The following is a 16981-nucleotide window of genomic DNA, read 5'->3' on the forward strand; positions in this document are numbered from 1 at the left end:
AACAAGATTAACTTACCGTTATTAGGCTCTTACGTTATTTGAAAACATTGGACAGTGGATTACGGTGATACTATGTCCGGTCGTGCTCACTGTCGGCTTTGGAAAAAACCCATAGTAACAAAAAATAGTACAGGGAAAAAAATATCAATATACTACTCCTAAAATGAACAGCACTGGAGCATACAAGGAATACGATGAGGTAATCTGGTCGCAATTTCTGGAAAAAGTAAATATCAACGACCCAACTTTAGTACTCATAGTGGCAAAATGCACGATATTTATTGTGAGTTTGGTTGGAAATTTACTAACATGCATCGTCATTTATTGCGACAGAACGATGCATACAGCGACCAACTACTACCTATTCAACATGGCGGTATCCGATTTGATCGTAACTTTTGCAATACTTCTTGAAGTGGACGAGTATTTGAGCAACTCTTACCAATTTGGAAATCTAGCGTGTAAGGTACACTTCTTTTGCATCGTAGTGCTTTGGAACAACAGTATTCTAGTGATGACAGTGCTGGCGGTGGAGAGGTACATAGCGATATGGTACCCCATGCTCTTGAAAACGAAGGTGAAAAGAGTTATGAAAGTCATAACTGCGCTATGGGTAGTCGCCATATTGGAAACGCTGCCAGAAATTTGGGGAGTCGAGCTGGTAAAGTCGAAGACGGTAGCCATATGTTTCACCGTTCCTACACCGTACAGCAGGATTGTCAACGGTATAATGGCTGTGGTAACTTTCATCCTACCCCTGGGAATCATGTTGTTCGTATACACGATGATCGCGTTGAAAATAAATGATACAGAAAAACCTAGTTCCAACAGCGCTGTGTTCAATCACAAGAGGAACAGAGGAAGAGTCAATAAACTAATTGGTATGTATTAGAAATACTGTATTTATAGAAGAAATTATACACTTACAGTGCACCTGCATTTTATTGCCTAATTTTGTAAGTTTTGCACATTGCCAATTGCAGTAATAAACAATTAGTATCTTTCATGACAAGTTTTTTTTTTTAAATACATTTCTGTTATTTTTTATCCATTATTATTTATTTACACATTCTTCCATCTTATGTACACTTCTTACTTCATTACTTCCTAATTTGTTTTTTTTTTCTTCGGCTAACAAAGACGTGTACTTTACGTTCAGTAGTGCTGACGCTGTCGTTCCTCATCTGCTGGATGCCGTTCTTCACCTTCCGAGTAGTCATATTTGCGTACGACATGCACCAACAGATACTGCTTGATGAGGTATATTACACTAATTACTGAAAGAGACCTCTGTTGAACAATTTATTGTTTATACCCTTTAGTTTCCCAAGTCCTACTGAATTCCCTAGCAACCATCATCGAACAACCAATCAGCAGTGCCTTTGCCATAAGTCGTCTATGATGAATGATCCCTTTAATGATCACTTGATCACAAAAATATATTATCCTCATCTATAAAGAAATGAGCATTTGAGTTTCTATCTACAATGTTAATAATAGGCTGGTCAAACGTAATACTTGTTCTCAGCTCTGGCGTATCGGTTTTCAAGTGATGATGATCACGAACTGGCTGAGCGTGGTGCTTAACCCCATCATCTTCAGTCTCATCTCCACTAAGTTCAGAAAATCACTTGAGGTAACTTTAATTTCTAGATATTGGTTGCTTCCAAAGACACAAAAGTGCGCCTTTGTTGCACCCAAATTATGCGCTATGTTCATTACTAGGGCACATTTATCAAATTTGGAATTTGGATGGATTCAAAGGTTTAATAAATGTATGTTTACTGTCAAATTTAAATTCTCGTAATCCTTATTTGTTTTCCAGATGTTATGGAGGAAGAAAATCAGGAAAGAACCAATAACAGAAGTTAGAGGCAACAATGTGATATGGATCTCTTATAGAAACACCAAGTGTACGCAAGTATAGAAGATTTTAAATATCAAGTTTTATGAAATTAATAAGTTGTACGTAAAATAGAGATTGCCAGCAGAATAAACTGGGCAGATTGTCCTTTCTTGGAGTGTCTCATGTTTATGTATTACTCGTATGCCTATGAGACTGTGTTAAAAATAATTATAATGATAATAATATTATTATAAATATAACTGCTCTTTCCTAAAGTTATTTTTGTACCCTCAAAGATTATGTGTAAGTAATTAAGATGTATGATAAGCCCAATTCAATTTCTAGTTTTAGTTTTATTCCAACTCAAGCTGCACTGTGTTGTAATTTGTTTCCATGCGCCAAGATTGCTTGGAAGAAATGCTCGCTTTATAGCGATAAAACCGCCTTTGTGCTCATGCTGAGTTCAAAATATGAGTATATTCATTCACTCATTCATTCATTCATTCATTATTTGACAAAAACATTTTTGTCGTTTCAGGCAAAACAAAAATCACCCAACTAATACAATTAGGCCAAAAAGTAAGTAGGTAATAAAAATACCTAACTCAATAAATAAAATTCGTATAATATTACATCTATAAATAAATTAGCACCCATCCATATTTTAATCAGTCAAAAAGGTTGCCGGCTCCTTCAACTTATGAAGCCCTTATGTTATCAGGTAGGAACCATCCGTGGAAGCACCTGGTAGCTTGAGAGGGTGTGGTGAAGTCCACTCGCGCCAGTTCCTCCATGCTGCCAGCGTCTAGCACCAGCAGCTGGATACAGTTCTTGTCTTTACCCTTTAGCACTGCGCTGAGGATCACACCGTCGTCTTCTTCCTGTAGAGAGATAAAAGATAATAATACAAGGTGTAAAAACACAAAGTGATAAGTGATAATACTTTAGGGTGTGTAATGTGTATGTCTCCTGTATAGAGTTCACTTTTAAGAGGTCGTATTGGTTCAGAAATACTGTTGGCAACAGTTCGTTCCAGAGTTTTGCTGTTCGTGATGATAATATAAATTTTATACTCCTCCTTGTTTTGTTGACAATGATAAAAACTACCTTGGCATCAGGCGAAGCTACGAAAATCGGTTCACTGGGGTAGCTTTTTTTCTCGAACCATCGCGTCACCTCACCCGTGTCTACGTTTACTTTAATCAACTGAAACAGACAATAAAACAGGTAATTCGTTATAGTGTCATCTTCTGAGTATACTCCATAATATAATTGAAACTACTAATATTATAAGTTAAAGTAAAAAGTCAAAAGAATTAAAAAGTCTTCAAAATATTATGCATTTAAGTTCTTATTTAAAAAAATCAATGAAATCTTTACCGAGCCTGTATATTCATCATCAACATCGGTAGCTACAGCGTAAAAATACTTATACGGCTTTCCTGAAACAAAAAGTTTCACATATTTACTGTGTACTCTTAGAAACTACCTTTTCACTAAAATAGATCAACTTGCGTGAACCCATGTTACTAATTGTTTGTCAAAGTATCAAAATAGCACGAAATAATTCTACAATCTTAACTTAAGCTCGGTCTCAAGGAGTAATTGAATCTATAATTCATGAGATGGTTGCACGTGTTGTTATTTTGTTGTCTTTTCCTTATGGATTCTGTACAAAGAGTACATTTGATTTTGAGGTTCGTTTCGTATTTTAAGGGCATTTTACCAGCCACACTCAGAGACATTTTATATGATTACGCCTCTAGTCCACCGACGCTGCGAACTGCGAAATATCTGGTCGTGAAACCGATGCGAAACAGGAATAGGGCAAGATGCAATATAACGCATATTGTCGTGTGGCGGATGAGACAGTAAATCTGTTCGCCGCTATTTCCTCGCAGCGTCGAGCAGTTCGCAGCGTCGGTGGACTAGAGGCGTAAACTTCAATTGAATGACGAGTTTGAAAGCGGCTTATGTCAAAATCTTCATTTAACTACAGCTATTTAAAATATAATATTCGGGGTTTCGGACGGGCATGTGCAGTATTAGGCATCCATTACACGGTAGGTTTTGCTGTCAGTTTTACCACAGCCATGGCTGTAACTGATGGAGAACCTACCGTGTAAGAGCGTGACAGACGGTTGCATGAAGTTGATTGACGAAAATCTGGATATTTTGAGTTTTGCTTCATGCAACCATCAGTCACGAATTTGAGTGAGTGTTGTCGCATCTGACAAAATAGGAAAAAAATTAGAAACGTATACCTTTAAAAATTTTGGCTCTGACTGACATAAAACTGAAGAGTGACCGTCTACCATTCGTCAGTCCATCAGTCACCATCAGTCAAACATAATTCATGATTGACGGAATTGACTGTCGCTTGCATGAGCGTGCAATGGATGCCTTAGATAGTCGTTATCAATTTATCATGCACAAATGTGGGCAAGTGATACATAACTTCCAGAAACGTCCTATTTTGTGGTCCCTCCAAAAATCCATGGAAAGTTTCAGTAAAACGTCTATCTCTTTACTGAATCGACCGACTTGACTCTTTGATTGAATTTACTTTTATTTAGACTTTGGACTCGACAATATAGAAAAACGATGCAGAAAATTCTTGCAAGAACATTATTTTCCCGCCATTCACTTGATACTGGCCATGGTTATATTATTAAATTATATAGCTGAAGCACCATGATTCGTCTCTGAGACGTGAGTGCGGCAAGTGTAATTACCGTTGCACCGCTCATAGTTGATACGAGGTAGCTCGCAGCCGACATCAGCTATCGTCCGGTAGACGGCGCTGTTCAGCTCCGGTGCCGCCAGCTCCACCTCCAGCCGCACCGGCCGACTGCGCACCCAGTCCGCGTACTCCGAGTTGTGCTGCATCGTCTGAAGTAAGCAGTATACTAGCTAAAAGCCGAGCTTTGTGAGGGCTCGCGTCGTCACAACTGATGATAACACATCTACATAATATAAATAAAAATTATTATGTTAAACCACAAATCAATAGGCGTGATAGTTTTTCCATAAAGTGAACCACCAAATGTCGGAGTTGGGCGCGTTCTCGGCTAAACAGATTTTCATGTGGAAGGACTGTTATACTATATATACGTGGGAGAGCCATGCTTCGGCACGAATGGGCCGGCTCGACCGGAGAAATACCACGTTCTCACAGAAAAGCGGCGTGAAACAGCGCTTGCGCTGTGTTTCGCCGAGTGAGTGAGCTTACCGGGGGCCCAATCCCCTACCCCTTCCCTCCCCTATTCGCTTCCCTTCCCATCCCTACCCTCCCCTATTTTATTCCCTCTTAAAAGGCCGGCAACGCAAAAAAAAAAAAAAAACTAGCGCAGAGTCGAAGCGCATCGTAGCGACTTACTAAAACTGAATTACAGTAACAAATTCAACCTTAACTTCCGAGCGTAAAGCACACATTACTTCTAGATTTCAAACAGACGCGCGCATTCCTGTAACTTGCGTCTGCGCGTGACCGACGCTGATTGTTCTTTTTTAAATCTCAGAAGTCATTACTTGTGCATTTGTGCGTTACGCTCTGGAGTTAAGGATAATTTTGTTAAGACGTTTTGATGCGCTTCGACTGTGCGCTAGTATGATTGACCCTTATAAACTATTATAATTATCGAAACAGATTCATTTAACACATATTTTTAGCCAAAGGAATTCTTAATAACGTGTTGACAGTTATAATACTGTATTTTGCAGATTAATTGGTTTGATTCTCAGCTGGATTTGCATGTGGATGTAATTTAATATCGTGATCATTCTAGGTACATTTAGAATTGCGCGCCATTGTGATAGAACCATATGTAATTAGAACTTTGTATCAACAACATTCTGGCCATAAAAATAGTATTTTTATTTTGCTAGTAAGCTCAAATCCCGACACTTAATTTATTGAAATCAGCTTTAAATACAAGCAACTCTCACCTCTACGGCCTCTGTGAACATGGCATTAATTAGCTTGGCGTCCTTGTAGGAGCAAAGGTCGACGACCACCTTGCCGTCCGCCTCGTAACAGTTGATGACGTGCATATAGAACAGCGGGTCAGTCCGGTATCGCTTCTCCACGCCCGTCCCTCGGTGCACCAGGACTATGTGCGTCTGGAAATTATAATGCTGTTGGGAGAGCCACGCTTCGGCACGAATGGGCCGGCTCGACCGGAGAAATACCACGTCCTCACAGAAAACTGGCGTGAAACAGCGCTTCCGCTGTGTTTCGCCGAGTGAGTGAGTTTACGGGAGGCCCAATCCCCTACCCTTTTCCTTTCCCTACCCTCCCCTATTCCCTTCCGTACCCTCCCCTATTACCCCTTAAAAGGCCGGCAACGCACCTGCAGCTCTTCTGATGCTGCGAGTGTCCATGGGCGACGGAAGTTGCTTTCCATCAGGTGACCCGTTTGCTCGTTTGCCCCTTATTTCATTTAAAAAAAAAATGTCTATGGACGCTTTACACCACGTCAGTCTGGCCCCATGCAAAACCTAAAGGACTTGAGTTACAGGTACCAGACAACGAGAATATATTTGGTAGTTACTATGCATATATTTAAGATTTATACTAAACGATACATATATTTAATACACATCAATATATACAATCACTCCACAATTAAAAGGTTGAAAGTTTTGAGGATTTTTGTAAGTAGGTGATGAAAATTTTCTGATACTTGGCGAGGCTTATCTTGGAAGCTAAACAACCGTCATGCGTACAGATTATTATAATAGCAATCTTTTATTATCAGTCAATTGAGGAAAATATAAAATATGAATAATTATTACAATATTAATTTATAGACATAATAATTTATTATTATGCATTTAATACGTAGACATTAGCCGTAGCCCGTAGCTAGCCCCTTAGCCCGTAGCTAGCCCAGTACCCCTTGCTAGCCCCGTAGCACGTAGCCCGTAGCTAGACCCGTAGCTCGTAGCTAGCCCCATAGCACGTAGCCCGTAGCTAGCCCCGTAGCCCGTAGCTAGCCCCGTAGCACGTAACCCGTAGCTAGACCCGTAGCTCGTAGCTAGCCCCATAGCACGTAGCCCGTAGCTAGCCCCGTAGCCCGTAGCTAGCCCCGTAGCACGTAACCCGTAGCTAGACCCGTAGCTCGTAGCTAGCCCCATAGCACGTAGCCCGTAGCTAGCCCCGTAGCCCGTAGCTAGCCCCGTAGCCCGTAGCTAGCCCCGTAGCCCGTAGCTATCCCCGTAGCCCGTAGCTAGCCCCGTAGCTTATCCAATATACGATATTTTACTATATCGGCCCATTTTTCGAAGCTCTCGTTTTTCATCATATAATGCTTTTATTACTTACATCCTCATCAGGGAAGGTATTGATGAGTGTGGAGTAGGGGTCGTTGTTGAGGTACATCATCACCGAGTTGAGCAGTGACAGTGACATCGGCTGCTCTATTATCACAAAGTAGTTCTCCGTTATGCCTGGAATGATTGTACGTTATTTCACTTGAAAGTTTTAAAGTAGATGGTGGACTTTTTACTAAGTAGTGTAGTTCTACTATATTACTACAACCAATAAAAATCATTTAATATTCGCAAGCGAAAAACTTAGGACCCCTTTTGACGAAAAATGTAGAAATATAGGTGAATGAAATTTTGCACAGTTATAGTTTATATGGTAAAGAAGTGCATCGAGCTAATATTATTTTAAAAATTATGCTTTTATCATTTTTTTTAACAAATAAAACATTAAACACACTACAATGTGCACACTACCAATTTTTTGAATGACAAGCCTATACATACGTACTCTTTTGTTTATGGTTGAAGTCTGTTGTCAAATTAAAAATGGATTGTTGTTTTTTTTTAGTAAATCTGAAATAGTCAATACTTTAAACAGGGAGTCAAAAGAAGAAGATAACTAAATTTAAGGTCGAAGTAAGTAGTAGTTTTCTCTAGTATTTATAAAAGACGCTTGTATTGAATAGCTATGCAATTTCACCTTCAATTTTCGTCATCATCTTTTTATTTAACTTTCGTTTGGCATATGATTCAATAACTGAATACGTCAAAATCCACCCGCGTTGGAAAGAAAAGTGTCATAGCGTCGCGGGCATGCCTCACGTGCGATGTTGACTGCGCTATAACGCATACCCTTGATGAACAAAAAAGGCACAGTGTGGACAAAGCTTATATACAAGTTGCGAGCGGAGGTCTCGGATGAAGATTAAAATGATTTTTTTTAGTAGACATTCTATTGCAGTTCTAGTGACTAATTTTTTAATGTAATTTCTAACATTTTCTTACTTTTTACTTACCGAACGAGTGCATGTACGCGGGGTTTAGAATCCAGCGTGGTTTCATTGTGCCGACTATGTGAGCTGAACTGAACATGTCCTCTGAAAAATTAAAATGTATGTACTTATTAAGTAAACAAAAAACAGAGGTACTGGTAAAGAGAGATACTGTATTCTGAGTGCAAATGTATACCGTCGGGAGGGTAGATAATCAGCTATTTTAATATACTGGGGCCGGTTTCACCACTTCCAGTTAAAGTGCTAGGCTATCCACAATTTTTTGACAGATTCTCCATTCTCTATCTGTCAAGTTAAGTGGTGTATAGCCTATAAGGCACTTATCAGGAGGTGGGAAACAGGCGATTACTCTACTCTCTTCTTGTCCTTATGGTGTACAATTAGGGCATCGAAACCCGGACCCTATTTTTAAAACCTGGGATTTCCGGTTTGTGTTTAATGAAAACCGGGTACCCACTACCCGGTCTCGATGGCCTATGTACCATCGATAAAATTGATTCCTAAGCAGTCGATGGACCTACGTCGTTTGGTCGGCTTATGTCAATTCAATGTTAGCTGCTGTGATCGGTCGGATGGGGGTATGGGTTTAACGTGACCAAATTACTTAGGTCCGTCATCTGCCTAGGAATCAACTTCTCTGCTAGACCCCAGTACAATAATAATTTGAATTAAGTACTTTGTTAAAACGGCCCTTCACACTTTCTCCCACAACATTGAATTCGTAATTTTATTTTAAAACTAATACTAAAAATTTCATATACGTACCATCTTTTGAATAAGGAAATTTGACGACTATGTGTTTCAGCATTCCTTTTAGGAAGTAAAAGCCGACATTGTATATGTCCCCTGAAAAATAATTGTCTGTATACGTTTTGGTGACCAGTGATTCCTAAACCTTGCATGATAGTGGTAAAATATAAGTAACTAGATGACTTGTTGATGATTCATTTAACGTGCGGGAACCGTATATTTTTCCGGGATAAAAATCGTAGGTTTTCGGGGTTTCTCAAAGTATCTCTATACCAAATTTCAGCTAAATCGGATTAGCGTTTCAGCGTGAAGAGGTAACAGATAGATAGACACAATTTCGCATTTATAATATTAGTATGTATAGAATATATTAAAATATATCACAATTTATAATCGTCAATGTTATTGCTACTTTGACCATAACATTGATGAAAAACACTGATTATTACAAACCTATTAGATAACATAATATGTGAACGTTTTATCAGATAAAAACGTAAACATAATATTGCTATCAAATATATGAAACATCGCCTGCCTGGTTAATAATTTTTGTGATAACCTATGTCCTTTCACGTGGTCTATTCTTCATGTGTGCCAAATAACATAAAAATCGCTCCAGTAGTTTCTAAAGATAATAAGCAATTTTCAGTAATATCCTCCATTTTTTCCACATTTTCCTGTATTTCTTCGCTCCTGTTTGTCTTAGCGTGATAAAATATAGCCTATAGCCTTTCTTGATAAATGGGCTATCTAACACTGAAAGGAATGTTTAAATCGGACCAGTAGTTCCTGATATTAGCCCGTTCAAATAAGCCCTTTCAAATAATTTCACCCGTTTTTTCCACATTTACCATATTTTCCTCTATTTCTTCGCTCCTATTAGTCTTAGCGTGATAAATTATAGCCTATAGCCTTTCTCGATAAATACACTGAAAGAATTATTCAAATCGGACCAGTAGTTCCTGAGATTAGCGCGATCAAATCCTTTCAAATAATTTCCCCCGTTTTTTCTACACTTTCCTCTATTTCTTTGCTCATATTAGTATTAGCGTGATAAAATATAGACTATATATTTATTATAGCCTTCCTCGATAAATGGGCTATCTAACACTGAAAGAATTTTTCAAATCGGACCAGTAGTTCCTGAGATTAGCGCGTTCAAACAAACAAACAAACAAACTCTTCCCAATTATAATATTAGTATAGATAAGTATATAGATTAATTATTTTAGTTCATATCCTCATAGTGACAAACACTCAGCCTTCTGACTACGATATTAATATAATTAATACTAGCTAAAAGCCAAGCTTTGTGAGATTGTTTTTCTGCATGGTAATAATCATTAAGGCAGTTTTTTTTTAATATTTTAATAGTAACATATAAATAAAAATTTAAATTACTTACTATGTTAAAGCACAAAAAGTGTACAACAAAAGTGCTTATTTATTTTTTTATTTTTTATTTATTTATTTAAATCAGGCTACGTAGGCCCATACAATATATACCTTAATGACTAACATACATAAAAATTATATAAACTTAACAACTACACATTATCACGAATTAACGGCGACGTGACGCGCGCTTCATTCCAGAGTCTCCCCCGGAACCTTCGGTAAACCACATTAGTCGGCCAGAATTCCTCCGCTTCAAAGGTCGGGAGAAGATGCGTCGGTACTCTCACCACAAAGGAACTGAAGTTGACCTTGTGGCGAGACTGCAGACGCTCGACCCTCAAGTGGAGGAATGTCTTCTTACTAATGTAGTCCACGACGTCTTCGACCTCCATGGACCAGTGCAGGCGGGATATGTACAGGGGCGCCGCGGGGATCTCGCTCCGCAGACGCAGCTCAGGTACATATGGCGCGGTGCCGCGATGGTTGCGGGCGGCGGGCTTCTTCTTCCTTCTCTACACCAGTATGAAGCCCTCCTCATCGCACCTCCTGCTCTCGTCCTTGCCAGGTCGAGAAGACTTAGCCTTGCGGCTCTTGGTAGCCTTGCGGCTCTCCGTAGTCTTGCGACTCTCCGAAGCCTTACGGCTCTCATTTTCCCCATTTTTAGGCGCCCGCGGGGGAGGCGCGGGGCGACCAGCAACAGTCGCGTAGTTTTGCTGAGTCGCCTGTGGACTCGGCGTCGGCGCAACCGGGAGGGGAGCGCGGGCGGGAGCGGCAGCGGCGGCGTCCGTTGACCCGTCCGATAATGCTGACGGGCTAAACGTGATCGCTTGTGCGCCTCGGCGATGAGTGACGAATGCGGCGTCAGCTGGTGACCTACATAATGAATTATTACTTTTTAGTTGTGATAATTCATTACATAGATCACTAATGATAGCTTCTGACGCCTGCAATCTACCCCGAACTCCGGTCAGCTCCTCCTTCAGGAACCTGATGTCCTTTAGTAGGCTGACGACGTCGACGTGGTCCAACGTGACGGGCGGCAGCTTGTGCAGCTCTTTAGCCACAAAAGCCGGTACCTCATCTGGATCAGTCTGCTTCAGCAGGGAGATGATGTCCTGCACGCTCCTTTCGGTTCCGTCTCTTCGTCGCGACGGTATGTTCGCGCTCTGGCCGAGCGAAGGAGGACTTGCAGATCTGCATGATGCTGACCTCGTCCATGGTGTCGATGGCGTGCTGGATAAACGCCAGCAACTCGTTGGCTACGAGCGCCATGGTCACGTGCAGCGGCAATGTGCCGCGCGATTCGCGAAAATATTAATTAAATAATATTTGCGGCGTGTGTAACGTGGAGCACGATCGTTCGCTAGCTCGACACATTCTTAGCTTAGCTTGTGATTTATGAGATATAGTAGAGCTCGCTTCGCTCGCCCTAATTAAATATATGTTATGCACCCGACTGGTAAAAAATTTAACTAGAACGTAGTCGTATATGTAGGGACGCGATTCATTTCGATAAAATTCTACGGCTAAAATACCTAGTACAGATATTTAAGTTGTTAATTCGCGTAGGTAGTGACGACCTCTGTGGCTTAATGGTTAAGAGTGTGCGGCATGCCAGGTGTCTCGGGTTCGAATCCCGCCGACGGAACTAAAACTTTTCAATGTTCCTGGGTCATGGATGTGTATTAAATATGTGTATTGTGTATGATATAGTAAAAATATTAAATGTAATATGTATAGTATAAAAGTATTCAATATGTTTAAATTGTCAAGTACCCGTAACACAAGTCCTTGAGCGTCCATAGATATTGTTATTATTATTTGTCTAGTCGAACGCACACAAACACCGTGCCGAAGTCTGGCAACGCTGCACCGACCGACCGGAGTGTTAGGTTTTTCGTTAACAGCTATTCATCTTAAAAATATGAGTAGACTGTCAAAATACGAAGTATACCATTAGGCATGATATGAGGGTGTGCGGTATGGTGCACCAGCACTGACGGCGAGATGTCCTTGTGCTCCAGAGTCTCTAACGTCTCCGTGTCGATCCTGAAACGAAAATAAAGTGACACTTCTTCAGACATGTTGAAAGTGAAGTTTTAACCCATCGATCGTGGAATAACGAGACACAATATCTTATCTATTGTTATCGCGGCCGGATGCGGCCGCTTAGGGCTTCATGAATTAAGGCACAGCGCAGACGACAAACTATCCGTGACGCACTTTTTAGTCTGAGGAAATAGAACCTATGCAGTTATATGCAGTAACGCACACGACGTGCAGCGCAGACGTGTGCGTTACTCCATATAATTGCATAGGTTCTATTTCCACAGACTAAAAATTATTCAATATGTTGCTGCGCTGCGCCTAGGGGTCACAAAAATAGTGGATTAAAAAGTATGAGTGAAGTTTTACTTCTGCCACATAATATGCTCTGCCCTGAGTACAGTGAGGCCTCAGTCTCGAAATCAGCGGGCAGCGGGGCGAGAGCGGTGGCGGCGCGAGAAGCCGCCTAGTACGATGAGCGCCGCTGTTTTCGGCCAGTTTCATATTTTAAACATTGGAATTTGGAACGCACCGCTCGCTCCTACGCCGCCACCGCCTCGCTACCCGTTGATTTCGAGGCTGAGGCCTTATTGTAGTACTTTCAAAATTTAACACTGCATTTTATTGTACTTTCCTAATTAATTACTACTATTTTAAACAAACCTATGTATGCATGCGGATGGTGTCTCAGTGAGCGCGTACATCTGGTCGCCAAACGGGTACACGGAGATCGCGGCGTTGTCCGAGATACGTGTGAACGGGTTAAAGTACGACGAAAATCTGTAAATATTTAAATAACACTGCATATAAGTTATTATTTAATTTACAATACTGTAATATTATTGTCTTTATAAGTACTGTACTTCCCGAAAAAGCGCGAGTCACATCTCATTCATAATATGAACGTTATCAACATAGATTAGGATTAGAATTTGTAACAAAATCACAACAATGTTAATTGAAAAATATATCCTTTTAACATAGACTGGGCTTAGATATTGTAACAAAATTTGAAAATCTTAAGTTAAATAGTACTTACTCTTGGTTCGGTTGTGAATGACGGCTGCAAAGGAAGATCTTCCAACCGAGTGAGATTGCATATGCTCAGTCAGGCCGAAGCCTTTACAGACGTTGTATATAATATCTTGAAGTTCTCCGAAACTTCGATAGCGCGATGCAGGATTGTGAGCCTAATTGTAGGTACCGTCACAGTAATAACATTATGTATCTTTTGTAATATAATTTTCCATACCTGTCGAATATAGTATGGCACGGGTCCGGCACGGCCTTGGTCCCGAACTCCGAGATGACGATGCGCTGCGCCGACTTGTTCCGCCGGTACGTCTGGGAGTTCAGGAACCGACAGTTGTAAGTCACCTGGCCATCGCGGATCAGGAACCTGGGGGATGCAACGTAGAACATTACCTACTAAATGCGCTAAATTAGCCCAAAATATGTATTCATTAATAATATAAACTTTTAACATAAAATATGGTGACGAAACCCAGTCTTCGCGCAACCCTCATGTACGTCCGTCCGACCCGTCTGACTCTGATGCATGATATTAAGTATGAGGATGTCATTACCACAACAATTTAGCATTCACCAGATAAAGTCGCGCGTCTTCAGTGACTGTTCAATACATAGACATAATATATATATTATGTCTATGGTTCAATATTAGCAAATGAAGTTTGACGGTTCGTATTGAAAACTTTTTATCTACTCTGATTTTCGACTAGCTTGTTTGCTTTGGTCTTGCGAGTGAATAGAACGGGAAGCGATATCTTGAACATAACTTTCTACGTTCTACTAGGTTTCACTTTACATTTTACTATTATTTGAGAGTGAGAGTCCCAAAACAATTAGTAATGATTTTTACCTTTTTTTTTTTTTTTTAATGAAATAAGGGGGCAAACGAGCAAACGGGTCACCTGATGGAAAGCAACTTCCGTCGCCCATGGACACTCGCAGCATCAGAAGAGTGCATGTGCGTTGCCGGCCTTTTAAGAGGGAATAGGGTAATAGGGGATGGTAGGGAAGGGAAGGGAATAGGGGCGGGTAGGAAAGGGAATAGGGTAGGGGATTGGGCCTCCGGTAAACTCACTCACTCGGCGAAACACAGCGCAAGCGCTGTTTCACGCCGGTTTTCTGTGAGAACGTGGTATTTATCCGGTCGAGCCGGCCCATTCGTGCCGAAGCATGGCTCTCCCACGTTACCTACTTATCTGTACATTTTTTTTTAAATACGCGATTTCGTATCAATTGGATCGAATTTTCTTCATAATTAGAAAATCCTACGTAGCATACTACTAACCTATGAAGAAGAGCTGCTCCATCAAAGACATGGCCGAAGCGATCGGGGCCGATCTGATTGGCTCCGGACCCGTTCCGGAGTAAAGTGCCGTTCAGCCAAGCCGGAATGGTGCCTGGAATACACTTGGCTTTAAGCTGGGATTACACTCACGTGAGTGAATATCTCAGTGGCGGGGCAAGACCGAATTTGATTCGATGTGGGCGAGATATATATTTTGCGAGGCCCCCTGAATTCTGATGGATGACGTAAGAGGACGGATTTTAACTTTATTTATAAAACATTTAATTTACAAAAATTTTAATAAGTAATTTAAAAATATTCTCGTCCAAGGGGCACGAGGCCGCTCGGACCTCGAGGCCGTGGGCGGTCGCCCACGTCACCTACGCCTTACGTCGCCACTGGACGTTCTGAACTCTAGAGAACGTTCTCCAGAATCCAGAGTCATGAGATGTCATGTCATGACGATCATCTAGTTTGTAATATACCAGCTACATATTGTCAATAGCTGATATATATACACTATACAGGTAATTTTATTGCGCTACATCACGTATTGCGTAATAATATATTGACCATCTAGGGTTGATATTGAGCATCGCGCGCCTTCAATCTAATTGTCAAATAGACTGTTCAATAAAATTGAAGCAGGGTGTAACAAAACTAAGTGATAATACTTTAAGGTGTACTTATACGTGTTCCTCGTAGAGTCTTCACTGTAAATGTAGCAGCGCCGAAAGACAATTTTTTTCCTCACTTTTTTATGGGGAAACTCGTGACGCTGTGGCGCTTTCAACGCTGCTACTTTCACAGCGAACTTTCTACAAGGAATACATACTCGCCTCAATGTATTATGACTTAGTTTTGTTTTAATTTCTGTGTTAAACCCACAAAAAGAAAATTTGTTGAGTTATGAATGCAGTTTTATTTTAAATCAAGCAAGTACCTAAACATTTCTATTTGCTTAATTTCACTGATGTACTATGACAGGCGTTTTTGAAAATTCTTATCATAGGGTCAGGGCCTAGGCCACAACACTGCGTCGCGGCGACGCATCGTATCGTAAAAACAACATCGCACAGAAATATGCGATGCGATGTCGCAACGCAAACATTTCATATACTTAGTTACTTTCTAGTTTCTATAGCACTCTTTACATCTGAAATTTTCACGATGCGTTCTGCGGCGTCGTAGATTTATACGATGCGACCAATGAGTTTCTAAAATACTTAGTAACATAGAATATCATTGGATGCGACACCACAACGCAGTATTGTGGCCTGGCCCATACTCTTAAAAAATGACAATTTAAAACAGTTTATTATATATTTTCTCTATGATTTAAAATTAAAAAAGTGTATTAGTAGATTAATTTTATATCATAAATTACCTTATAGCATAAGACATACAAATTTAGGAAGAATATACTTCTGATAAGTATAAATAATCATTATAGCAGGAAGTATCAAAATCTGCCTTTGAATTGATATGCAATGAATTCACGACAGTAATAATATTTTAGTTGCGAAGCCTTCGGGCTTACTCAATTCACCATGCACGCAGCTTTAATATTACCAGCAATCTCTTCTTTAGTTTAACTGTATCTACTAGTAATTTAGTAAATTAAAAACTCATTTTTTGTTTGAATTCTTCTACTCGTATTATCAATATAGTTAGTTTAACTATTAAGTTCCGATACTAGGTATACTTCAAAATATGAGCAGACTCATAAACACATTACCTGTCAGTTCTCCTTTAATAGGTTCCAAGATCTCCTCCTCACATGTTCTCAAATAAACTGTCATGTCGGCATGAGGGTATAACTCTTCGGCAGCCATCTTGGTCTTGTATAGGCTTTTGGTACGGTACCGGTGGGAGACTGAATGATATTGACACCAGTCACCCATATAATGGAAGTGTTATCCGCGATACAGTAATCGTAGATAACAATAGATTATCTTTAATACATACGCACATCTACATATTATCGATAGGCGTGCCGCGTGCGTGTTGAGCAAAATATTTACCAAATGTACTGCTTTGGGAATAGTCGAAAGTCCCATAGAATCTCTTCTTCTAATGAATCTATATAAAGTACGATTTTTACTGAAGTTATGTACTACATATTATATTATGGAATTAACCATATACATACTTACCATATATATATATACTTTTTTTTTTTTAATGAAATAAGGGGGCAAACGAGCAAACGGGTCACTTGATGGAAATCAACTTCCGTCGCCCATGGACACTCGCAGCATCAGAAGACGTGCAGGTGCGTTGCCGGCCTTTTAAGAGGGAATAGGGTAATAGGGGTGGGTAGGGATGGGAAGGGAA

General features: G+C 40.2%; 2 protein-coding genes across 3 annotated transcripts; one reads left to right on the top strand and one right to left on the bottom strand.

The window, feature by feature from the left end:
* The first annotated feature begins 91 nt into the window (after nt 1-91).
* On the top strand, nt 92-2013 carry LOC121739583 (neuromedin-U receptor 2-like). 2 transcript variants are annotated; one of them, XM_042132072.1, is made up of 4 exons: nt 92-881; nt 1160-1260; nt 1529-1636; nt 1826-2013. In XM_042132072.1, the coding sequence occupies exons 1-4, from the start codon at nt 164-166 to the stop codon at nt 1925-1927; spliced, it is 1029 nt and encodes a 342-aa protein (XP_041988006.1). In that variant the 5' UTR covers nt 92-163; the 3' UTR covers nt 1928-2013. The 2 variants fall into 2 exon arrangements, with proteins under 2 accessions (XP_041988006.1, XP_041988007.1); XM_042132073.1 differs by having other exon boundaries at nt 1163-1260.
* A 512-nt stretch (nt 2014-2525) lies between these two features.
* Nucleotides 2526-16495, bottom strand: LOC121739668 (carotenoid isomerooxygenase-like). Its single transcript, XM_042132188.1, has 13 exons — nt 16383-16495; nt 14645-14756; nt 13580-13726; nt 12991-13107; nt 12236-12330; nt 8896-8976; nt 8134-8214; nt 7173-7297; nt 5795-5968; nt 4582-4738; nt 3227-3288; nt 2954-3052; nt 2526-2727 (listed from the first exon to the last, which is right to left on the bottom strand). The coding sequence occupies exons 1-13, from the start codon at nt 16477-16479 to the stop codon at nt 2545-2547; spliced, it is 1530 nt and encodes a 509-aa protein (XP_041988122.1). The 5' UTR covers nt 16480-16495; the 3' UTR covers nt 2526-2544.
* Nucleotides 16496-16981: the final 486 nt, after the last annotated feature.

The sequence above is a fragment of the Aricia agestis genome, chromosome 2 (genome assembly GCF_905147365.1).
Source record: "Aricia agestis chromosome 2, ilAriAges1.1, whole genome shotgun sequence".
NCBI classification, from domain to species: domain Eukaryota; kingdom Metazoa; phylum Arthropoda; class Insecta; order Lepidoptera; family Lycaenidae; genus Aricia; species Aricia agestis.

Coding starts and splice junctions, on each gene's coding strand:
- LOC121739583 (XM_042132072.1), top strand. CDS start 164: ATGAACAGCACTGGAGCATACAAGGAATACGATGAGGTAATCTGGTCG. Junction 1,261..1,528: donor AACAGATACTGCTTGATGAG/GTATATTACACT, acceptor ACTTGTTCTCAG/CTCTGGCGTATCGGTTTTCA. Junction 1,637..1,825: donor AGTTCAGAAAATCACTTGAG/GTAACTTTAATT, acceptor TTTGTTTTCCAG/ATGTTATGGAGGAAGAAAAT.
- LOC121739668 (XM_042132188.1), bottom strand. CDS start 16,479: ATGGCTGCCGAAGAGTTATACCCTCATGCCGACATGACAGTTTATTTG. Junction 7,298..8,133: donor CGCGTACATGCACTCGTTCG/GTAAGTAAAAAG, acceptor CAATCATTCCAG/GCATAACGGAGAACTACTTT. Junction 3,053..3,226: donor ATGATGAATATACAGGCTCG/GTAAAGATTTCA, acceptor TGTCTGTTTCAG/TTGATTAAAGTAAACGTAGA.